The following is a 25160-nucleotide window of genomic DNA, read 5'->3' as shown; positions in this document are numbered from 1 at the left end:
GCTGTGTGATCTGCTGTTGGATCAATTCCTTTAATTTCTTGTGAACAAAATTAAAGAGGAAAAAAAACCCCTGTATCTGCATCTGTTGGCACCTTGAAAGACGGATGAGAGACAGGAGATGTTAAGGAACCTCCACAGTGCTCATGGTGAGCACCAGACTGGTCTTTGAGCCTCAACATCTCCTCCCTCTTTCAGTCCCACCCCACACCTCTGTCAATTAACACACTCCTGATTCCAGTCCTGCCACAACAGGACAATTTTTAGGTCGGTTGAAGTATTTTAGAGGCTTTTTAAGATTTCTTGTTCATCATCTTGCTCGGGAGGTCACGTCACACAAATCTCTCCCATGAAAATCCACCAACAGAAACACAGAATGGTTGGGTTGGAAGAGACTTCAAAGATCTTCTGTTTCCAAGATCTTGTGCACACCTCCCTTGAGCCCAGGTTACTCCAAGCCCTGTCTGACCTGGCCTTGAACACTTCCAGGGATGGGGCAGCCACAGCTGCTCTGGGCAACCTCTGTCAGGGCCTCTCCACCCTCCCAGGGAAGAGTTTCTTCCCAATATCTCATCTGACCCTGCCCTCTGGCAGTGGGAAGCCACTGCCCCTTGTGAGAAGCCACTCCCCCTTGTCCTGGGATTCCAAACCCTTTTTGTACCACTAATATTTTTTTTTATCCCTGGCACAATCTGTGCATTTATTTAGCCAATACATCTGAGTAGGAACCACAATCGGCTGAAAACATCATTTACCTGGAAAAAGGAAGGAACTAGCTCAGAGGAGGGGAAAAAGCTCAAGGGATGGTGGTGACTTGGGAGAGGGATAAGGGCACTGGGAGCAAGCATCTGGGACTTGGAGAGTTACAGCAAGGAGCATGGGATGAGGGATGGGCTTGCCAGATGCAGCACATCTCTGCACTGAGATTAAATTAAAAGTCAGGAAATTACATGTGAGGAGGGTTGGAACTGGATGATCTTTCAGGTCCCTTCCAACTCAATCTACTCTATGATATCAGAGGATATATAAATAATATAACAGATTAGGATATATCCTGTTACATGCTATACATTATATATTTATATATTACTGCTCATCATCTGGAGAAACCCAGAAACGAGTGGGTGGCAAATGAAGCCCCCAGTCCCAGCCATGCACCATCCATGGACTCCAGGATGCTGGAAGGACACGAGACAAAGCTCTGTGGGACTGGCAATGGATCCCAGAATCACTGAGCTTGGAAAAGACCTCGCAGACCATTGAGGCCAACTTGTGCCTGATCCCCACCTCGTCCCCAGCCCAGAGCACTGAGTGCCATCTCCAGGTGTTCCTTGGACACCTCCAGGGATGGGGGTTCCACCACCTCCAGGGCAGGTCAGTGCCTGACCACCCTTTCCATGAAGAAATTCCTCCTGATGTCCAACCAGAGCCCCCCCGGCACAGCTCTGATCAGAGCTGTCCTTCATTTCACTCATGTGCTTTGAAATCTTTCTGCCCTGCAGATGCCATTTCAAGAAGCTCTCAGCATCCTGAATTTTATTAGTGTACTTCATGTGCTCTAAGCATCGTCCTCTTCCCCCAAATGTGAGTTGCATTTGATGGCGTTCTGCCAAATAATAAATCAATAACTTGTGCAGCTTGTTCTTTCTCCACGGGTCATGTGGCCTGCACATGACAGGAACATTTCTCAGAGGCCAGCCGCTCTCCCATCTCCAAAGAAAACAGAAATTTGAACTGAGCCTCCCAGGCCTCAATGGTTCACTTCTGATGGTTGGCTTTTGTCTTCAGAGGCAATAAAGAGGCGTTAACGCCTAACCAGTGATGAGATACAGAAAAAACCCTGGCTGGAAGGAAAGGCAGAGTGTTCCAAGCAGTAGGAGAGAGACCCTTTTTCATAATTTATTTTAAATTTAAATATTTTAGATTGATGCTTTTTAAAATTAGTTCACTCCTACATTAATTTCTAAATGTAAGATTTAAGTAAGATACCTAAACTCGTTTTAGAGTGTCACATTCCCTCATGGCTGTTGCTCCTCAGAATTATGTAGTGAAATTCTGAGGTGGTTGGAGGTAGTGACCAGACCTCCAAGACCATCAAATCACACCTTCAACCAAACATCACAATAATTTAGTCCAGACTATTGGATTTCTCCACCTATTGCACAGGACCAGTAAACCCTACAGACCTCCCTAACTATTTATGGAGCTTTGGATGGCTGAGCAAACATTCCATAGGATGCGTTATCCTGATGAAATTCAGTTTTTCAGTCTGAGCAGGTTGAGATTTGCTGGCTGGGACATCAAGCTCACCAGGGACCCCACCAGAAAATGGACTTCACTGAACACCTGAGCTCCTGCCAGTTGATTGTACTCCAAATTCCATGATTTTTTCAGCCTCAACCTTGGTTATTTATCGATTTTTTAAACAATAAAAGCATACCCTTGAAACTGAGGTTTGAGGGGTAAGAAGCTGGAAAAAGGTAGAGAAGAACTGTAATAGCAAGACTTGTGGGATGAAAAGCTACAGGATGAGTCCTCAACCTTTGCAAAGCATCAGCTGAAACAGGGAAAGGTGGGTGAGGTGGAGAGAACCAGATGAGCCTCAACAGGGATGGGGGAAGTTCAGCAAGGACAAAGATGACAAAGTTTGGAGAATGGGATACATAAAGAAATAAAAACTTGCACTCCTGGCCCTTAAACTGCCGAAGACCTGGAAACTTGGAGGAAACTCAGATCATGGGTGGTATGGTACTGGTGACCTCCAAGCTAAATCTCCATCCACAGCAATTATTTAGTGCAACATCCTAAAAAACCCCAAACAAAAGGGAAGGTGCAATGCAAAAATGCTGTTTTTCCTCTCCCAGAAGCACCTGGCTGTTCTCTGATTTTCAGGGCAGCTCTGGGCTTATCTGCTCTGCACAGGAGGCCACTTGATGAGGACACAGAGATGGAGCTGGGCTGGGGGACAGAGAATCACTGCCCAGGTCATGCTCTGCCAGCACCCAGGGAATCCAGGAGCAACAGGGACATGTCACCTGAAGCCACCAACCAGCCTGAGGGAGGGATGGAGAGGGATCCCCACCCTTGTGCTGCCCAGAGCAATGAGGCAGAAGCCACCAGCTACAGCTCCTCACCCTGCCTCCCTCCAGGAACCTGTGAGATACCTGGGGAGGAGAAAACCACCTCTGCTCAGTGACAGGGCAAGTCACAACATCTGCCACAGCCACTTTCCTACATTAATAAATAGATGATCACTGATCTGTATCTGAGAGTAGACCAGGATTTATAAAGTCTTTACCCTTATCCCATGGTCAGCTGCAAGAGAGGAGGCTGCTCCTGCCAAAACCTTTGCAGCCCCTCAGTCACAGCACAAGAGCTGCTGTATTTTTGGGAGACTCCAGGCTGAAGATTGAGGATGCCTTGGTGGTTGTTTGCAAACCACTGGAAATAGTGTCATCTTCAGACAGAAGGTTTAAAAAAAGATTCACCAGACACTTTGTATTAGATTTCACCATGGAAAAAAAAGAGAATAAAGGTTAAAATAATCCCATGGTTCTCCTAGAGGACTGTGGTGGCTATTTTGGTTTCCATAACATCAACAGCATGTCATGGCAACAATTCCATCATGGCTAAATGCAGTTCTGGCAGATAAATTCTATTAGGGCTTCAAGAAAAATCCTTAGTGACTATTTAATTTTGTCACTTATTTTTTTGGCAGAAGTGTCTGGGTATCTCAGCAATCTCTCTTCAGCCTCCTGCAAGCTTTGGAGGATTCAGAGAAGGATCTATCCATTTCAGGTTCCCATCACCAAGATATAAAAGAAAACCTTATAAAGACACAATACACCTCACATAAATTCACATTTTGAAGTAACAGAACTATTTTGCACCTTAGAAACACAATATTAACTCTCTGCTCTTCATTTGTAGGCTTTTGACTATCATTAAAAGACCTTTGGGCCAGCGAGGAAGGGAGGACATTCTGAAGACCCAAGATCTGAATATGTGTCCTTGAGATTTCTTTCCATCGAGTCCACTCCTCCAGAATTCCAGGGAAAGTGAATGGTTAAACCACCCAACCCTTCACCCAAGGATCAGCGCTCGTGCAGCTGCACAGATTGCTCGTATTTATAGACTCAACCTATGCCAAGATGTCTGAATTTTCCAGCACAGAGCTCGCGGTGCTGCAGCCAGGATCCAGCAGGATGACGTGCTCTGGCACCAAGAGCTGGAATGGTCCTTTGGAGTTTGATGCCTTCACAACTGTTCCTCGTATCCATACAGCAAACACTGACTCCAGCAAATCCACATGCTTGACACATTTCCAGGAGAAAGCTAATTAGCTCTGGAGCTGCTCCAAGAAGAATTAGGGATTGCTGCACTCGGGACCTCTGTACATCCCCCAGGCTTGGGGGGAGCCCTGAGCTGCTAAGAAATCCCAGCCCAATAAGAGGAATTCCCTCATGGATGATGGCATCTTGGAGGAGGCTGCTGAAACCCCAGCTCATGGAGGAATCATCTGTCTCCAGCTTTCAGGAATGATCCTCCCTCCCTGAGTCTCTTCTAGGAAGAGACCATGTTTATAAAAAATACAGCTGTTTTGGCTTTGTGATAGCATCAAAATTTGCATTTTTATGGTGGACAATGGGAAAAAAACCCCCTGTCCCTAGAAACAGACATGCTTTCCCATTCTTGGAGCCTCTATTGAGTAGGGTGCACCTGCATACAAAGGCCACTTAAAAAACTGAAATTAAATGGCTTTGAGCAGTTCTGCTCTACCTTATTGATCAAAACCAAAGAGATAAAACAGAAACCATCAAACTCATGAGCAAACACTCCCTAAGTGATCCACTCAGGGATATATCACTTGTTTTTTGAACATCCTCATATTCAAGGCAACTTTTTCTTCTGAATTTTCTAATCTCTGAGAACACTGGAGAAGCCCAAAATGAAACTATCAGGGGTTTTGGGAAGGGCTGGGTTAATTCTGTAATGATGATAAGGAGGGTTCCCCTTGGCCTCCACAAGAAAGATTTCACCTGCAGAGAGGACACGCAGACTGGTATGTAAAATCAAAAAAGGCATTTTGAAGGTCTCTAACGTATTTCCTGTATTATACAGCCTAAGAATAGTTGTCCATCCATGAAACAACAACTGGATGTTGAAAGAAACTTTCAGTGTTCTTATCCTGCTTGTTGCTGGATAACAAGTGGAGAATCCTCCTCCCATCCATCTAAACCATCCTGTGTGTGTTGGCTGCTGGATTGCAGCCCGTGTTTTTGTTATCCCTCTTAAGTGCATTAATTTGAGGCTGGAAAGCAACACCCTGTCTTAACAAACCTAAAGCAAAGCTTAAAGTTCAGCCTTTCCTAATTTGCCAGGGCTATTGAAGGTCATAATGCTCCCAAGTCTGACCTTGGGGAAAACATGAGAGTGACATTTCCCCTCCCTCCCCACAGATCAACTCTGGAAGGCAAAAAACCACTGGAAGACTGGGGTGGCTTTTTCACTAGATACCAAAAAATAACTTTTATGTGATATCAAATGGCATGGCAGCATGTCCAGGCCAACATTGCTCATTCCTTCATGAGCCCTCTGAGCACATATCAAGGAGACAACAGAGCAGTGGTTAAGGTCTACATGATGCTTTTGGAAGTCAAAATGTTTATTTTAAACCAGAGAATGTCTGGCTGGATTTTATTTTACAGGTGGAAGTTTGTCGCATGGTCAATTAGAAGGTAAATCTGAATAATTCAGTGTACACTCCTTAACAAAACAGAACTACAGGGACAATATCAGAACTTTATCAGGGCCATAAAATCATGTCAATACTCACTGACATCAGAGAGTAAATATTTTTTGACTTACCTGTTCCAGTTTAAAGATGTGTTGGTTAAAGTAGTGCTGCAAGCGCTCGTTGGCAAAGTTAATGCAGAATTGTTCAAAACTATTGTTTTCATAGTCTTCAAACCCAAAAATATCAAGCACCCCAATGGACAAAGTCTGCAAGAAAAGTAAGAGTGTGGATTAGAATAAAATCACATAAAGTGGATTATTTGTACACAGAACATAATCAAAAGCACATAGGCAGAATTAAATATACTTAACAGCAGGAATTTCACTGGAATTGTTGATATTGTACTGTCTGCAAGACCTCTCCAATCAGAGAGACAACATGTAACTTTAGAGATCTGGACAAAAGCGCTTGCTCTAAGAGAAGAGCCCTCTGAGAGGTGAATTTTTTCTTATTTATAAATAAATGCCCATCTTTGAAGAAACCTGAACCCTGTTCCAAGTTATTCCACTGGACTTAAGAGTATCAATCTTCAGAAGGGAAAAATGGGGATAGGCCTGGGAAACAAAGGCTTGCACTGTGAAGACAACACACAGGAACACACCTCCAAGGTGAGGGCATTGTCCAAGCAAACCCGCTCCAGCTGCAGCCAAGAAGAAACTCCTGCACACCAGGGCTTCTTCCCAAGGAAATAACCTTTAGTTCTCCTAGTGAAAACTAAAACAGTATCACAAATGAACATCCACCTTGTTTTTCAGATGGATGAGATGATGGACTGATGTTTGGGAGCAACGAGTTGCTCCTGCCTCACCAAAAGGAGGGAATTAACACAAAAATAATAATGCTGGAAAAAAGAGTCCAAAGCCTTGACTAACACTCAGCCCTAACTGCTGGCCCAGCCCTGCCCACATGATCTTCCCTGTGACACCTGGCTGTGTCCCCATGGCTCTTCTGTGCTCCAGCACCTTTTCCCACCAGCTCCCACCAGTTTGGGATGAGGGATATGAACAGACACCTCTGTGCTCCTTTAGTAAAGAGGGACCCATCCCATTTTTTTTGGAACCCATTGGCACTATGAGCCCTACATTCTCTCCAACAAACTTCCAGAAGTTCACAATAGTTTAAGTCCATAAACCCATAACACAAATAGCAGGATCTGGTGAGTTAGAATTCTAAATAGCCCTTTTCCCCCATCACTTGATGATTTTGTGAACCTCAGTCACATTTTACTCCAGGTTTTTCCCCAGATTGAAGAGACAATGCCTGTTTGGTCTCTAATATATAATTACCTCTTGATACTCATCAAGATGTGGGTGCACCAAGGTTTCCTATGTTGACAAAGTCAGGTCAATGCTGCAGTGAATTCCCAGCTTGCTCTGCATCCTCCTGGCCCCCTCCTCTCCCCACACCAGCCGGGCAAGGGGAGGCAGTGGACCTCTGGCCAGGCGTTTGTTGGCCCACAGGTGAGAGCAACCCATCACCTCCTGGCTCAGAATGTGCTTCCTACCCTTGATGGGAGTAGAAATGTGGAACTTTCTCCTTTGTGTAGGTACTGGTTTTCATGAAGCTTTAGCCCTCTGCCTGTCAGATGGATTTGGGAAACCCACAGGAAGAGGGACACGGGGATGTGTCAGCAAATAAACCTTGTCCACAGAGGGAGCTGGGGCAAAAAACAAGCTCAGGATACAGTTTGTGCTGCAACTTCCAAGCCTGTGCATAACTGTTGTGTTAAATACCTAATTCATTATTAATTATAAATAAAACTCATACTGTGCCCAGCCAGAAAGGCTGCTGTCATCAGAAAAGTAGTGAAGAGCCTGAAGGACACATCTGGGGAGAGCTCCACCAGCAGCTTGTTAGAGCACCATGCTCTGGGATCCAACCAAAGCCACCTCCCGCAAATACTCTGTTCATCTGTTACAATTAATTAAACAATTAATACTAGCACTGGTCAAATGAGCCAAACCTCAAGTAGGGAGGAGAAATATCCTGTTCTCTCCACCTCAAAGGACCTGAGAGCTGCCAGGTGCCTTAGTTTTAGTTCTGTTGGTGTTACCTGCACTCTGGATTTTCTAAGACTTCCTTGCTAAGTTCATCTTAATTCCACTGCCAGGAATATAAACCAGACTGTCCACAGGGCTCTCCACACTGCCTTTTGACCATTTTCAACACATCACATAATGTGGGAGGAAAATATTCCTTCTGTGCCCGACTCCTGACCAGGGAACCACCTACGGCTGGGGCAGGCGCGGCTGCCGTGGGCAGAGCGGCCACCCGCCCTGAGTTGGAGCTTTGTCTGACCTGGACTCCGGCCACTGGGACAAGCCAAAACACAACAAAAAAAGCATTTCAGCACAAAGATAAGTCTCTAACCCGTTTTCCAAGAGCTCATTGACTACTTCTTCTTTTGTCCAGGCTTTTCTCCCTATTCCAGGGCCGGACAGTCTCTGCCTCCCTGATGCCATGGCAAGGATGGAGGCCCTTGGCCCCTTTCCCAGAAGTTGGCATCACTTGGCCAAACACCCATGAGAAACAACTCTGTGACCAGAAGATGGGAATTGGGAACCACTGGACCAAGGACTGAGCCTGGCAGAGGGATTCACTCTCACCCACCCCTTCCCAGTCCAGCATCTTCTCCTGCTTGTCCCAAGGGATGTGGAACCCTTTTGTTCACCAGGCAGAAATCTGCCTCATGTCTTTTTAAAATATATCTCAGGGGGAATTCTTCTTGTCCTCTCTGTATGATGAATGAATTGTATTTTATCTATATCATCCATGAAAAAATTGATGATGGAAAACAGGACAAAGTGACTTTCCTCATCTCCCTTCATATCATCCCTGCAAATCCCAACCCCAACCACTCCACTGCTGTTCAAGCTCATCCCTACAATCCACAATAGTTCAAAAAAAATCCCCCACATAAAAAGTCTGTATTCCACCATATACAAACAAGACTTGGAAGATAAAATGCTCACACTTCCAGACTATTCATGGATTTACTGACACCAGCTTTCAAAAGCATCGTGTTGATGCCCTGTGGAAATAGTTAAGCCCCTGCCATGAGTGAAGACTAAGCTGAACAAGGTCTTTAAGCTCTCACAAACTTAATTTAATATGAAACAACTGAGCACAAAAACCCTCTCCCCTTTTTCCAATCCTCGTTCATTTACTGCATAGAAACTGCTACCAAATATATTTCAATGTGGGCATGGAAATACACTTATAAAGCAAAACAGAAGAGTCATATATAGCAAAAAATAGCCCTGTCAGTTATAAAAAAATCTTATGGAAATATTATATTTTAAAGCTGTTTTTTTATGATTTTTTTTGCTGACACCTAAAATTAAACATGCACAGAACAATAAAAATAATCTGCATTTCACAAAACCACTGCAGGTATCAAACCACACATCCAGAAGGAGGATGGTTAATTCTGCTGTGGTTGTTATACAGAGTAAACCAGCATTTTTCTCACATCCCTGCGTTTGTAAGTCCTGAACTCCTCCAGAATACAGATTTTTAACTGTGTGTTTTTTTGCAGAGTTTCATGCCAGAGAAATCCGGGCAGAGCTCTGCAGTGAAACAGTCGTTTGTGCTCTGCTATGACACTCCCAAGAGAGTGAAGCCAATGGATGCAACTTGGGAAAACTTTAAAACCTGAGAAATTTGGATTTTATGGCTGTTTTTCTGCTCTCTGTCCCTGATAAAGCAGCACGAAGGTCCTAGTACAGAGTCAATTCTTGTAGCAAGGTGAAAAAACACCACTGACATATACAAGAGTTAATTTTGGAAAGCTGCCTGTAATATGTGTAATCGGGGTTTAGGATGAAATTTGCAGCCCACTATTTAAAAAATACTCACAGGAGTTTAACATTTACAAATCTTTCAGGTCTTCAGCTTCAAATCCATCCTTTGAATAGGTGCCATGAGGAAATCACACAAAGATAATTCAGACCTTGACTCGCCAAGTCTAGTTTGTGTGTTAATGCTGTTTATTTATCAAAACTAATATATAAAATTAAAAAGTGTGACTGTATTAATTAGCATATCAAAATTCCTGTGATTAAAAGTGCATGTCTGTGAGGATTTTTAAAATTTGGGTGAACCCTGGGTCAGTGAGCACTTTCTGCTTGAGATGATGAAAAATGACCTCATGCTTTTCTTAAAATGTCTCAGCCATGACATTTAAACACAGAGCATGAGTTTTAAAGGCTTTTGGCAAATGATGGCCTTCAAGGTCTGTGCTCTCCAATTCCCAAAGTGCCAATAAAAAGGGATCATTGGAGCTGATTTATGTTGACCCAAATGCATGCTGGTGATGTAATTCCACCATGGAGGCACATTTTGGCAATCACAAATAGGTTTGCTTCAAATTCAAGGAGAAAATCCTGCTTATTACTATTTTTAATTTTTTTATCTCTTTTCATTTTACTAATTTCTTTTCATTTACATTATTCCAAAGCTGATACTGTAAAAAAATCCCTCCCCAAAACCCCCAAACAAACTCCAAATCCATCACCACTTCATCCACAAGGACCACTCCAACCCACATCACCCCAATACACACAATGACCTATTATATAAAGTGAAAGGCAGTGATTTGCTACAAACTTGGAAGTTGGGACCTAAAATTAATGAACTGATGCACACTGAACACATTGCATGTTCAGCAATTCCTCCTCTGCTTCAGGTCAAAAAGCCAAGAATTAACGGGTTGGTTGAATTTAAATGAATTTTCTTCATGGCCATGAGTCCTTCATGAATTCAATCAGGAATTTTCCTTCATGGCCATTAATTGTAATGAATTTTCTTCATGGCCATGAGTTCCTCATGTGTTCAACCATGAATTTTATTTCGGGGCCATTAATTTTCATTTTCTTCACAGCCATGAGTTCACCATCACCCCACGTATGCAGCACGTCATCAGAAAAGAGCAGCAGAGTGATTTGGGAGGAAATGAAGACACTTCACAAGAACCAAATGGGAAAAGATTAAAAACACCCTTGGAAATGGCTTTTGATGCACCATGATCTCCACTCTATCATTGTTTTAAGAAGTGAGATGGACTTCTAGCAATTCCTAACCTGATTTATGGAAGGGGAATTCAATAAGAGGCTCTGGGAGGTTTAGTAATCTCGTTCTCAAGAGAAGAGAAAGTCTCCGACCTCATTAATAAAGGTCAAATTTCAGACAGTTTGTAGGGAATCATGAGAACATAAAAGGGACTAAAAGGAATTGAGAGAAGATGGAGCAAATCTGCCCCATGGCAGCTCTGCCATTACAATAAACCAGGAGGTATCAAATAACTTCATCACAACTCGGGTCAGAAATAATATGCTAGAAATCCTGTCACCAAGCAAGATAAGCCAAATCCCACTGCGTTTTCCCAAAATATTTCACTGTACATTTAACTAAATTTGGATATCAAAGGTCTGATTTACATCTTCCAAATATTTGCTGGACAATATGGAAGAACAACAGCTGAGTGTTTATTTTTCTTTGCCCAGCTTCATCTTTTGATCTTCTCCTTACTGCTGATATCAAATAAACACATATTGGGATCTGAAAATGATCTCTGTTCCCATTGTCCCACTAAAATCAAATCTAGACTCACAAAGAGAGAAACGTCTGTATTAATTTTTCTCCTCAACCTCTCCCAAACTCACTCAGAATTGAGATGGGTTTGAGTCTTGTTTTACCTCTGCATAATGTGATTGTTATAAAAGAAAGCTCTGTGCCTCAGATCCATCATCTGACACTTTCTGAACCTTCTGAACCTGCAGGATTGTTTCAAAATATATCTTAAAAGTCAGAGGAATATCAATATCAAGCATGGGCTGGGATTAATCCGGGACATTTGTGGCAGGGTGAGTCACATATTATTCACCCACTGAACACTCAGGAGTTTCTGAGGTGCAAGGCTGTATTTTGCTCTCATAAATCAGAGACTTGGTGTGTTTAAGAGATTTTTTTGGCTGGTAGATGCCAGCAAGGAGATGTCATCCAAGTGCTGAGGTCTTGCCTTGCAGTAAGGAGGCATTCCCAGGGTTTGGAGATACCACTGCTCCCAGTCCACCTCCCAGTTACTCACTGGTGTTGCCCAATCTTGAAACAACATATAGGAGGCTAAGAAGAACCTGCATCCTCATCTGGGGTTTTTCCAAGAATGAGCTGAAAAGGATTTCAGGCATTGGGAATTGGTAGGAAAAACCAGATCAGTCATTGTTGGCTCCGTTTCTCTGCGGTGGTGATTCTTGGTTGGTGCCTCAGTGGCAGCTGCAGAGCCCGGGATGCCCTTGGACACTTGTTGGCAGCAATTTTATTCCTTGAGGGCGAAGGATCAGCTATTCCCAGCCCTGCCCAGTCCAGGGAGACATTTCTTCTCCCTCTGTGCTGGAACAACCCAAATGGGGGCTAAAAATAGGGCCGAGGAGGTGACGCTGTGGAACTGCTCAAGGGAAAATTGGCTGGTCAATGTTTAACGAAGCTGCTCTGAAATGCACATAAATCTCTTCTTCACCATCTCCACCCCTAAAATGGGGAGGATTTGTGCATTTTCATGATTTCTGACATTGGGGGATTTGTGGGAATCAGTCCAATTCACGGAGGACTCTGCAGATAAACTGAACTACCCCCATGCCTAAAGCAGCAGATATTTACAGTATTTTGTGTGTTGCCTTTCTCTTCAAAAACTCTGGCCCAAGTAAAGCCCAGGATTGCTTCCCTGGATCTGGGTATGAGCACATTCCTGCAGCTCCAGGCCCTGGGCATTTGCCAGCGTGGGTGGATCTGCTCTGGCACAGGGGCAACACCACTCCCAGCTCCTGGTGCCTGCTGCCTGACCTGGATATTAATGTTACAATTTGGGGCAAAAAAAAAGGGTTCAGAAACCAGTGAATTGTGAATTCATGAGATCACACATGGAGGTGGGCAAGGAGGAAGATGGTTACACTCCATGGGAGTCTTGGCTGGAGGAAACAGAGGGTTAATGTGCAGCAGTGATGTTGGAAAAAAAGCAGGAATTTGGGCTGTTCTGGCCCTTACCTGCTGAGATTTGAGGTTGGGAACAAAAGTTTAATGGCCCATAAACAGCTACCGTGGTGCCTCACTTTCACAGCCACGCTGACTAAGCACACAAGAGTGTCTGAGACTGATTTGTATGTAAATACTACAGAACAGATAATAATTTTTAAAAATCGTTGGGTCATTAATAAAAAATAATTAGCATTTGAGATGCATTTCCTTGTCAAAACAAATCCACTTTTCTGCTTCACCAAATATGTAAACAGTTTGTGGTTTGTTTTTTCCTGACAGCACAGACAAAACTTTTGATGACTTGGAAAAAAATCAGGAAAGAACACAACATTTCTGGTAAAATATTAAACAGAGGGAGAGGCAGCATGTGCAGTCAGAAGGCTCGTTGGATGTTATCACTGTAACAACCCTTCTGTGTCAGAAAAGCATATAACCAGATTTCATGGGCATGTTTTTATTTCCAGTCCACAATTATGCTCCACAAGCCTTTTTTGGAATTAAATAAAGGAGTGATCACACTGAGAGTCTCTGCAACTTCAGTCCTACAGCACAATCCAAATGTCAGTGCTTATTGAAAATCCTCCTTTTGGCAGCTGTGACTTCAGTTTGGATGCACAACCCCCAAAAAACCCCACATGATGCTGGACCGTGTCCCAGATTCCCAAGCCAAGGGCAGCTGGAGAGCTGGAAGTGTCTGTGTGCATGGATGCAGATTTTGGGGTCAGTATCCCCCAGCCACAAGAAGCGTGGATGAGTACACGAGAGGGTTAGGGAGGATGTCCTGGGTCACATCCAGACCCTGCTATTGCAGGAAGCTTTGTGTCATTCCTTCCATCAGTTCTTTGGGAAGGTGGTACAGCATCACAGCAGCTCCACTCCTCTTTATTATTAACTTTTCTACTGTGCCTACAGACACCCAGCTCGTTCATCATTTCATCACAGAGCAGCTTCATCAAAATGTGGTAGCAAGAACTCCATTTCTTCCTCTTCATTTATACATGGCCCTCTAGTTTTACACATAAGGAGGAAAATTATTTGCCACTGCTGCTGAAGCAGGTGGGGGAACTGGCTTTTGTGGTTACAACAAAATCTCTCCCCTGGTTGCTTTGAGCTTATAATACTTAAGGTGCTTCATCCTTCTCAGCTCAGCAAGCACCACTTAGAATAATGATGTACTCGGTTATGATCCAAGGAAAAATTAACTTCATGTTAAGCAACATGCCTGGGTAATGTTTTATCACTCAGTTATCCATTTTAAAAGCCCAAGAGAGGAGCCACAAGGGCTGGTGAGATGTTACCTTGGTGTTTTCCTCCATGTCCTTGGAGTTGAGGAGCGCGTGGTTGATCCTGAACACGATCCAGTCAAACAGGGCGCTGTACAATGACTTGGCCATGGAATTCCGCACGGTCACAGCCTGAAACAGAAAAGAAAAAAGATGATTGGAAATGATTCCTGCTCTGCACTAAAATGGCTTTTGCTTCTCAAGCTTCCACATCCAACTTTCATATTTCTCCTTTGCCAAAGCTTTTGTCTGCTATTTTAATTTCTGCTGTGTATGTCAATGGTCCTGACAGCGCTGGGAACTGGGTGCAATCCCAGGGCTGTGGGATGTGCCCCTGACTTTGGCTTGGTTTCTTTCATGCATTTGAGTGGATGATACATGAGATCACACCACAAATCCCATCACTGGTGGCGAAAGGAAAGAAAATAAATACGTACATTAAATACAAATATAATAAATTCACCAAGATCCTTGAAAGGTTTCCTGGGGGAGAAGGAAAGAGAAGGGTGGATATTGCACAGGAGCGACAGCAAGCGATGTGAAAGCACAGCCCAGGACAGGCAGTGCCTGGCACCAGCAGGAGGGCTACAAAAGGGGAGGCTAAAAAACCCTCTAGTAAATCTGAGGCTTCCTGAAAACTTGAAGTTTTCCAGGTACCACCAGCAGGAGCTACAAATCATGGCAGGCAGGTTCAGCGCTCCGGCAGCAGCTCTCCCAGAGAGAGGAATAACAGCGCCGAGGAAGGGTCATCCCCACCAGGGCCGGGATCAAAGAGATTCTGCTTGATGGGATGAAAGCTGAGATCAAAGGAAGATCCCTGAGCTTTTGGACAGGCACCTACATAGAGACCCAGAAAGCAGGAATTCCTATTTAAAGGCTATCTTTGTTCTTGCAGCTAGGGATTCTTCCTTGGTTTCAATTATCACCTTGAACAGAGCTTTGGTACATATTAATTGCCTAAAAATTTATGGCAGCAGCCATGATTGTTACATTTTGGTTCATTTTAGCCACTGCAGAAGAATAAAAAAGAACCAGAAGATTCCCACATAATTATTTCAATTAAACCCTGAACTGTAACAAATCATGGCTTGTCACACATTGCCTTGAAATCCTTCTCACCAAGCTCCCTTCGAGGAACATCATCTGAGTGGCCTCATGTCACTGACCCCAGGCAAAGGAATAAAGCTCATTTATCCTCTATCAGCTTACTCCCACCTCTTTTTCCCTTGATTTTAGGAGATGGCAGCATTTGGCGTGACCACAAGCCGTTCTGCCAATGTTTTGCTCTTAAAATGCAATTAAGCACATGGTCTCACTTCCTGTCCAGCTGGAATAGAAGGGATTAACACAGTCCACGCCAGGGGAGGTTTAGGTTGGATGTTAGGAAAAATTTATTAATGGAAAGGGTTGTCAGGCATTGGAACTGCTGCCCATGGCAGGGGTGGAGTCCCCATCCCTGGAGGGATTTAACAGATGTGTGGATGTGGAACTGGGGACACGGGTTAGTGGTGGCCTTAGCACTGCTGGGGATGGCTGGACTGGATGGGCTCAGAGGGCTTTTCCCACCTGATAAATTCCATGGTTCTGTGGCTGAGGATGATCCCAGCCTCTGTGGCATCACATGGTGGCAATAAAAAGCGACATCACAAAGTAACTATAAAACATGGCCATAATTAGCAAGGAATTCCTCACCCAAGAAACAACCAAAACCAAGCGTGCGATGCAAATAGGTGAGCGACAGGACCGAGGGGATTTTGCTGTAGCTCAGCACAAAACAGCACTTTTAAAGAGTGAGCTCTTGAAATGCCTGAGTTCTCCAGCAAGGGCTGGAAAGCAGCCGGCATTTCAAACACAAAGAGCTCTAGTTCCCACTAACTGCTTTTTCTTCCCTCTCCTGATGAAAAGGATTTGGGGAGAGTTTTTTGGCTGTTTTTATTAAAAGCAGCACGGGTTGTTTGTGGAGGGGGGGAGGTTGCTGTCTAATTTTTTTTTTAATTTCTTCGAATGTGCGAGAATATTTCAGTGATTAAGAGAAAATTCAAGGCAAATTTTCTATTCTTATGCTCCCTATACTTTTCTATCCGTATACTTTTTTGATTAAGCTGGAAGACAATCAGTGCCACTGTCACACCAGAAAAATCAGTCTCTGGGGAAAGACGAGGGCCAAGATCCAGGAATGCCTCTCAGTGCCCTAATGCTTTGTCCTGGCATAAACCAGCCCAATTAATTGCTCCAACGTGCAACTAAAAACAAACTCCATCTCTATTTAAAGCCAAAGAGAACGCCATTGTTTCTCCTACAGCATCATATCTGGGTCTATGTCACAATACTTTTCATTACCTTTTATTAGAGGCTACAGGGATGTGCAGGACTTCACCCCTGAATGTCCCTGCTTCTCTTTTTTCCCAAAATAAATGAGGATATCATTAAGCCTGCACCACTCCAGTGCTGAGGAATGCTGGAGTGTGACTGCCACGAGTCTCCTGGATGGTCAGAGGGGGAAGTGTCCCTGACACCAGCACTGCCCAGTCTCCTCCAGAACGTGCAGGGTGGGGGAAGAGCCACTGCCCTTCTTCCCAGGGTGGTCTCAGCTACATGGAAGGCTGGAAGCCCATGGAGAGGTGATTTCCTTGCCATGTTTGGGTCCCACAATCAGTGGCCCAGATCCCAAAGTGTTTGACAGCTACTTTTAGAAGTGATGGTTTAATCCTAAGAGCTGGTAGGAAACTCCTGGCAAAGCAACATATCGAGAATACAGGGTGGATGGAGCACTTTGCCTTCATCCATTTAAAAAACACCTGCACTGAAATAAAACTATTTTAAATGACTCAGGGTTTAGGGGGGGCTTTTCTCTTTTCTTTTCTCTTCTCTTTTCTTTTCTCTTTTCTTTTCTTTTCAATATTTACTTTTTAGAATAGATCTTCACTGATATCACATTTTAAATAAAGCCCCTCACTATCCTAAACAGATTCCAAAGCTACACAATCTGAAGACCATCAGGGGAATACTATTTCTTTTCCAATTCAGGAGCTGCAGCAGAGCATTTAAAATAAGGTTTTATGCTTTATTTCATGAGAAATTATTTGTTTCTGTACTATCCTACATACCCTAAATTAATTCTAGTCTCTGAACTATATCCCATCCCTCACACAGAGCTTGTCCTTAGGTCAACACCTACAGCTTCTGGTCTCTTCCACAAGTCTCCCTACGTGACATTTAGGCAGATCTGGAACATGGTGATACTCATCAAACCATTTTTATTTCCCTCACAAAGCAAAATAAAAATAGCTGCTGCAATGCCAAAACAAATCTCTGGGGATCAAAGGGAGCGGGACATGTTGCACCCACACAAAAATATTGCTGATTCCAAACGGAGACAGATCAAACAGGCTTTGACTCGGCGGGTCAGGAAATAAGCTACAGACAAGGTTTTAATCAATAGTTTCCTGCTTATGGAGCTAGAAAGGATCTATATATTATTTATTATGTGCCAGAAACTCCATTTGTTGGGTTGGCCAACTTTTGTTAAGATCCTGATATAACATATTTGAGTTTCTTTTAAGATTTCATTGCCAAATTAATTGTTCTGAAAGTTGTCATGATCAGCATCGGATTCAGGCCACCTTAAAAATAGATAAACTTCTGAAAACATCTTCTGTTAAAAGGAACAAGGAGAAGACGGGCTTAAGAATTAAAATCTGCTTTTGAAGTGCTTTGGAACAAGGATTTACAGTTCCAGCAGCAGCAGCCTGTGTTTTAGAGGCTGGAAAAGATGTAATCTCAGTAACCCAAATTTGCTCAAATTAAAAGTCTCTGTAAAACATATTTGTACACATACAGGAGATTCTTAAGAACTGAGATTACAAAGTCTCTAAATATATTTAAGCAAATCTGTATGCTGCCATCCCACATCACCTCCTGCTCCAGCCAGGATCCCTCACTCCTGCCCTTCTGCACTCAACTGAGGGCTCAAATTTCAAGCTGGAATTATTCAAAGTATTTGTTGGTACCCAGAAAATCCAGGGAAATGAGTTGGGAAATCCCCACCAAGATTATACACTGAAAACTACAAGAAAGACATTGTGGGGCTGGAGCCAGAGATGGGAATGGAGCTGGGGAAGGGGCTGGAGCACCAGGAGCAGCTGAGGGGGCTCAGCCAGGAGAAAAGGAGGCTCAGGAGGGACCTTCTGGCTCTGCACAACTCCTGACAGGAGGGGACAGCCATGGGGGCGAGCTGGGCTCTGATCCCAGGGAACAGGGACAGGACAAGAAGGAATGGCCTCAATCTGTGACAGGGGAGGCTCAGCTTGGTGGAAAGGTTGGTCAGGACTGGTACTGGAAGCTCAGGGAAATGATGAAGTCTCCATCCCTGCAGGGACTTAAAAGCTGTGTGGATATGGCACTTGGGGACATAGGTCAGAGGTGGCCTTGACAGTGCTGGGGAATGGCTGGACTCGATGATCATAAGAGGTGTTTTCCAACCTAATTGATTCCATGATTCCAAGATGTTCAGCTATGAGAGACAGACAGTGCTGAAGGCAATCTTGCCTCTGTTATATTGCAGTTGTGTTAATTACTCCAGAGTGGGAATAGCCTTGCCCTTCCAGCTGTGGGTGTGATAAAAGAGTGAGTTTGCTGGTTGGAGTCACTGTGAGTCTGCTGGAGGTGCTGTGAGGAGGGAGGGACAGGAGGGAGTGCAGGGACAGACAGGGTGAGATGTTGTATGAGGGACAGACAGGGTGAGGTGGCCGTGCTGGGGACAGGAAGGAGCCAGCTGGAACTGCAGAAGGAAGAGAGAAGGGGGAAAGAAAGAGCCAGAGCTGTGTGGAGCTGCCATGGGAGGCTACATAGAAAAGATATGAAAGACTTTTAGATAACGGTGCTGATGCTTGAAGGCTTCTGAAATTTTACCAAAGCACTCTGAGTGTCGTGGCCATCTCTACAACCACACAGGCAACCTTTTACAGACATTGTCACATGATTTTGCTGAAAGTTCCCCCCATGGTCCTTATTTGATTCAGTATTTTTACTAACCCAACACATGAGCAATAGCTCAATTTGAACAACAAAACTTCAAATATTTATACACTTTTCAGACTACGGGGAATAAACAAAGCCCAGCAAACAGAGGATAGGTGAAAGCAAGTGCTGAAGGACTTTGAAAGGCAAAGAGCAAAAACTGCAGTATTTTCCCAGTGACTGGATGTCCCAGGGAGCAGAAAGCAAAGAGATCCCACTGAGTTGGACTTGATGATCCTTGTGGGCTTTTTCCAACTCAGGATACTCTCTGAGGACAAAGCCATGGAGATGCTGCTGGCAGCTCCGTGGTTCTAGTCACACCCTTCCACAGCCAAGAGGAACATTTTGTGGAGTGTGGATCCCAGGAACCACAGTGAGATCCAGAGTGGGACTGAAATAGATGAGACAGACTCTTCTCAATGGCTCCATCAAACCAACCCAACCATGGAGCGTAGCTGCAACAGCAACGGGCCCCTGGTGGTCAGCTTTAATAATTTTTAACCCAAACAAATCCGTGGATGAAGGACTCCTGTAAGCACTAAATACTTCCTGTAACATTTTGTTTCAAAAGAGCTAGACTACAATGAAGAACTATTTCTGTTCAGGGCATTACTCGACACAGACAGTCAGAAAATTAGCAGACTAAAACAAAGCAAAGCTCATCATTTTTGCATCACTTAGGAGCAGCAGGGTATTGGTGCACTGAGCAATTCTGAGTAAGAATCATTCCAAAGCGGTGTTTACGAGACAGCTACAGGTCTGTAAACACTTCAAACATCTCAGCTCACTGAGAGGTTTGCCCCCCTTCCCTCTTACCTAATGTGGAGGACAGCACAGACTAACCCAGGGCAGAGGAGAAAGGTGATGGATGGATACTTGGATTTGGGGAGCTCTTATGATCATCAAAACATAACTTAATATTACATTTGTACAGCCATTATATATAGGAGGGTTTCTGAGCCTCATTCCATCATTGAAAACTCCAGAGAGCAGCTGGCGTCATGTGCTGCTCTCTAGAAAAGCAAGACAAAAACATCCAAACCCGTTTTTCACAGAAAAAGATGTGCTTTTTACACACACACATTAGACATCACAATCTATTTTGGGTCAATGCTATTAAAAATGCACCTTAGGAAGGGCCCAGCTCTCAGAGCTGGGGTTTAGACCCCAGTCCCTGAGCACAGACTCAGTTAATGAGAAGTGGGTTTAAGTACAACTGGAAAGTGAGTGCGAGCACCAAAATGACTTAAAGCCCTAATGAGGATTAAACACCTGTTGAGTTTATTAACTGTGATAAACCTTATCCCATTTCTCAGCTTTATGCAAATCTAGGAAGCACCCATAAAGACGTGCTGACAGACTCAGCATTACTGCACCTCCAACAATTCTTGTCAACAGAACATTGTTAAATCCCAGTTTTTCACTGGGGACATTACAGATGTGAGGGCAAGCTCAATGCACCCACTCTACGTTTTCTACAAGCTAAGAGAACTTGAAAAGCTGATATTTAAATGCCATTTCTCAAGCACAACTCTGGAAAATTCCTTGGATCTAGAAGAGAAGACTTTTTAGAGGGCAGTCTGACTTAGCCCCAAAGACAACTTGGTGCTTTGCTGTCCAGCCCACAAGACCTTCTGCATTATTGATCATGGTCCTTTTCCCCTCCGGTTTTCCAGCATTTTCCCAGGAGACTCTGTGTGTGCATCCCATTACAGACATTATCAATGTTATTTGCTCACACTGGATAAACACATTGCCAGTGCCAGCATTCCCCACCAGTGCAGGACTCCCACCCGTCCCCAAAAATATGGCTTTACAAGCAACACTCCCTGTAATTTTCCCAAGAACCTGCAATAGCTCCAAAAATTAATTAGTTAAAATAGGAGTGATGTTGATACAGCCATAGGAACTACCTAGGGATTCTTTTTCTCCTGGTGACCCCCCAACTCTTCCGGAACACGAGGACACACGTGCAGCTGTTTCCTGCCCTCCAGGAGGAAAACAAGCAACACATTCCCCTGTCAGACTCTTATCAACAAATACTGACAATTAAAGTAATTCCAAGCTGATAAGAAATAAGTCTTTTCAGGTGTGAAGTTTGCAGAATTTGGTGTAAAACATAAAGAACAGCTGTTCAATTATTTAAGTGAAGTTGGGCACCACAAAATACGTTTTCTTCTGGTGGAGAGAAGAAACAGCAATTCCTCTTCTCTTCAGGAAATCAGATCTGAACACAGGAAGAGAGGAAATATCCCCTTTTCCCTTAGACCTTTGATGGGCTTCCTACAATTTCTATACAAGGATGAAAGGTGCTTCCAATGAAATGTTTGGGGTGAAAAAAAAAATTATCAGTAGAATTTTTCCTCTTCAGGAAATCCCGCCAAAAACCAAATCTGGATATGTGGTTTTTGTGGCTCTGTGGGAGCTTCATTTGTTTGTTTTTCTTTTAATATGTGGAATAAATTTTCACCACGTTCTCTGATTAATCAATTGGTGTTTCTGCTAACAGGGATTTGGCACTAAATCCCAGGAACCTGTTGATACCTTACCACAGAAATTATTCAGTGAGCTATTATCATACACAGGATTTGATTTTCATTATCATTCAATGTCTGGCTTGAAATCCTTATCAGCCATTCCCATTTTCCCCCCATTTATTCTCTAAGGTGAATTTTGGCTTCATAATTACATTTGTGCTTACTATAACACAAATGTCTCATTCCAATATGACTCAGAGGAAAAAACCCACAATTTAAAACCTACTGAATTTTGCCCATGGTATTTACCTAGGATTTTCAGATGGAAATCTCCCTCCTTCAATCACTTCTGTGGGTTTAAATGATGCATTTAATTTCCAACTAGGGGAAAAAATCAGGAAAAGAGTGTACTTGTTTTCCTATTTGCTTCAAAGTACCTATTCAACAAAAGCATGCTGCGTGCAAGTAAATGATTAAAGAAATCAGCTGCTATTCTAAAAAAAAAAATAAAATTCATGCTTGCTTTTTTTAAAAAATATACATATTTACAATGCTTGGCCACTGTGAAGAGGAATGGGATTTATCCAAGATTAAAACAAGCAAAAGCAGGAGGAATTCAAGCTCTCCTAATGCACCTGATTTGGATCACCTAAAGGGATCTAATGACCAGGAACAGCAGGCAACCCCCCATTGAGCCCTGGATGTGCAGACAATTGAAAAGAGCCCAGGTGGGCATCTCAGAGATGATGATCAACAGCAATCACTAATCAAGAGATTAAAAAAAAGCAAACTGAAAATGCACTAGGGGTGCCAGATACTACCCACAGTGCTCGTGTCAGAGGAGTAGCAACCACATGTCCTAAAATACCATAAAAATCCAGTTTTTATCTCTGACACTGTTACTGCTCCACAAGGGCTGAAAAAACCCCCATGGGAGGTGGCTGCAGCTTGGGTTTGAGGCTGCAGGGACAGAACTGCTGGGGGTGTTTTGCTGGGTCTGACATTCCTGAGCTGAGATGGAGCAGCGACGAAGGAAGGGAGAGACGGAGCTGTGAGAGCCAAATTAGGGAAAGAGCAGAAAGTGAGGAGGATGGTGAGGAAGGAGAGCAGCACACACACTGCTGGAGCATCTACAGCTCATCACTGAAACTGGGAGAACACCTCTGGGTTTGAAGGAAACAGGCAGAAACTCATCAGTTGCTGGAATCAGACAAGGACTAAATCCCTCTTCTGGTCCAAATGCAGGGTTTAGTGCCTTGTTTATAGAACCCCAGCATGGTTTGGGTTGGAAAAAAACTTAAAGATCATCCAGTTCAGCCCCTGCCATGGGCTGGGACACCTTCCACTAGGCCAGGCTGCTCCAAGTCCTATCCTACGTGGCCTTGGACACATTGCCAGGGATCCAGGGGCAGCGACAGCTGCTCTGCACAACCTGTGCCAGGGCCTCATCATCCTCACAGCCAGGAATTCCTTCCCGATATCCCATCTAACCCTGCCCTCTGGCAGTGGGAAGCTGTTCCCCTTTGTCCTGTCCCTCCATCCTTTGTCCCCAGCCCCTCTCCAGCTCTCCTGGAGCCCCTTCAGGCCCTGCCAGGGGCTCTGAGCTCTCCCTGGAGCCTTCTCTCCTCCAGGTGAGCACCCCCAGCTCTCCCAGCCTGTCTCAGAGCAGAGGGGCTCCACCCTCAGAGCAGCTCCGTGCCCTCCCCTGGCCTGGCTCCAGCAGCTCCACATCCTCCTGATGTTGGGGGACCCCAGAGCTGGAGGCAGCTCTGCAAAGGTTTCATGAGGGCAGAAGAGAGGGGAAGAATCCCCTCCTATGCCCTATGTTTTCCATGGCATGTTTTCCCTACTCTATCCATGGCCAGCAGGATGAACTAATCCAGGATGAGAACACTGTGATATTAAAATATTTTACATTATTTTTTAAAAATAACAAATTACTAGCAATTTACAATCTCCTAGAGTTGCAAGTAAGCAAGTAGCTTAGAAGGACCTCCTTGTCAACCTGATGATACGTTGACATTGGAAAACTCTCTCTCTCTGGATAAACTTCCTGAGTTGACTTCTCCCATTGGGATTTTTGGGAAGGGTGTTAATACGGTTTGGGAAATCCCCTTAAAGTGCCTCTGACTAATACAAACTGGCAGGTTGGAGAAGAACCCTTGTCCAAGGAAGGTGACTGTGAAGGTACCAATTGGCCCAAGGTGGTTGTGTAACATACTGAGAAACTGGTACAAGAGGAGGGAGAGCACAAGAAGAATTAGAAAAAAGGTGAAACAAAATCTGAAACTAATACCTAACCCCCCTCTCTGAATGTGAGAACTTTACACCTGATTTAGTGACAAAATCCTGAAGTGCCTTCGTGTTTGAGCAGTGTTGAGGCACGACGCAGCATTGTATGGTAATGACATTACAGGTTATTTTTTCTCATTGGAAAATCCACCCATAAGTTCTGGAAAACATCACTGACACTTGCATCTGTTGGATAAAATCCATTGGCAGGACAACCTGCTGCCTCCCATCTCCAGGGTGATAGTGGAAGGTTTCTGCCAGGATGTGGCAGCCAGCCGGGAGGGCGGGAGCCAGAGATAGTGCAAGGCTTCACTGCTTTGTTGTTGCTTTTTGAAGTATTTCCTTTGCAGATACATTTATGGAATTAAGAATAAAAATGAACCTTTACAGGAATGCTCAAACTACTTTTAAGCCAACTTTTCCTCTTTTTTGTTGTAATCAAAAATGAAAAAATGCATTTTTCACTCCTTTTCTTTTAATGATGCCTTTAAAGATATTTTTCTCCTTCTTAATTGTACATAAAAATCATTAACAAACCTTTCTTGCAGGCTGAAGCCAGAGCGGTGCGTTGAGGATCTGAGTTCTCTTAGGGAAATGACCCAGGAGAATGACAGGGTTTTAATAAGATGTTCAGATAAAATATGAGTGTGGAAAATGACATCATCCTTCTCCCGCCCGAGCATGATATAACACTCCTGGATGCCAAGTCAGGGATTAGGTTTGAGTCTGATATCCTGCAAGAGTACTTTCCTCTGGGTGTTAAGCCTCTGTTTTAAAAACCACCCTAATCCTGCTTGTCTCAGCCCATGCCCCGTGAGCCCAGGGGAGCCCCAAAGGCTGCTCGGTTCATCCCAGATGCAGGACACGGATGAGGATGGAATCCAGATATGTTGGGCCACAGCAGGGAAGGGAGCGGAACAGCGGGAAATCACAATTCCCCACACACACACACGGGTGACTCAGGACTCACTCAATGGGCTGAACACAGTGGTAGATCAATTGTGGGTCGTGGAAAGCTCAGTGTGAGCTGTCAGTGTGCTCTGGGAGCTCTGATCTCCCCATGCCCTGGGGGCTGATTCCCCAGTGTGGGCAGCAGGAAAGGGGGATTCTGTCCCTGTGCCCTGCTCAGGTGAGGCTCTACCTGCAGAGCTGCTTCCAGCTCTGAGGCTCCAACATCAGAAGAATGTGGAGCTGCTGGAGAGAGTCCAGAGGAGGCCCCAGAGCTGCTCTGAGGGCTGGAGCCCCTCTGCTCTGAGCCAGGCT

At 44.2% G+C, this 25160-nt stretch overlaps 1 protein-coding gene across 8 annotated transcripts in view; it reads right to left on the bottom strand.

The window, feature by feature from the left end:
- Positions 1-25160, bottom strand: part of MYO9A (myosin IXA) — a 175603-nt gene that overhangs the window by 55579 nt on the left and 94864 nt on the right. For all 8 annotated transcript variants that reach the window (XM_063412689.1, XM_063412691.1, XM_063412690.1 and 5 more), the window contains 2 exons: positions 14125-14241; positions 5866-6000 (listed from right to left, as the gene is read on the bottom strand). In XM_063412689.1, coding sequence (XP_063268759.1) covers positions 5866-6000; positions 14125-14241 — 252 coding nt within the window. The remainder of the gene's footprint in view (positions 1-5865; positions 6001-14124; positions 14242-25160) is intronic.

This window comes from Prinia subflava, chromosome 15, assembly GCF_021018805.1.
Source record: "Prinia subflava isolate CZ2003 ecotype Zambia chromosome 15, Cam_Psub_1.2, whole genome shotgun sequence".
Taxonomy (NCBI): domain Eukaryota; kingdom Metazoa; phylum Chordata; class Aves; order Passeriformes; family Cisticolidae; genus Prinia; species Prinia subflava.
The sequence above is the reverse complement of the archived record's forward strand: the minus strand, read 5'-3'. Positions and strand labels throughout refer to the sequence as shown.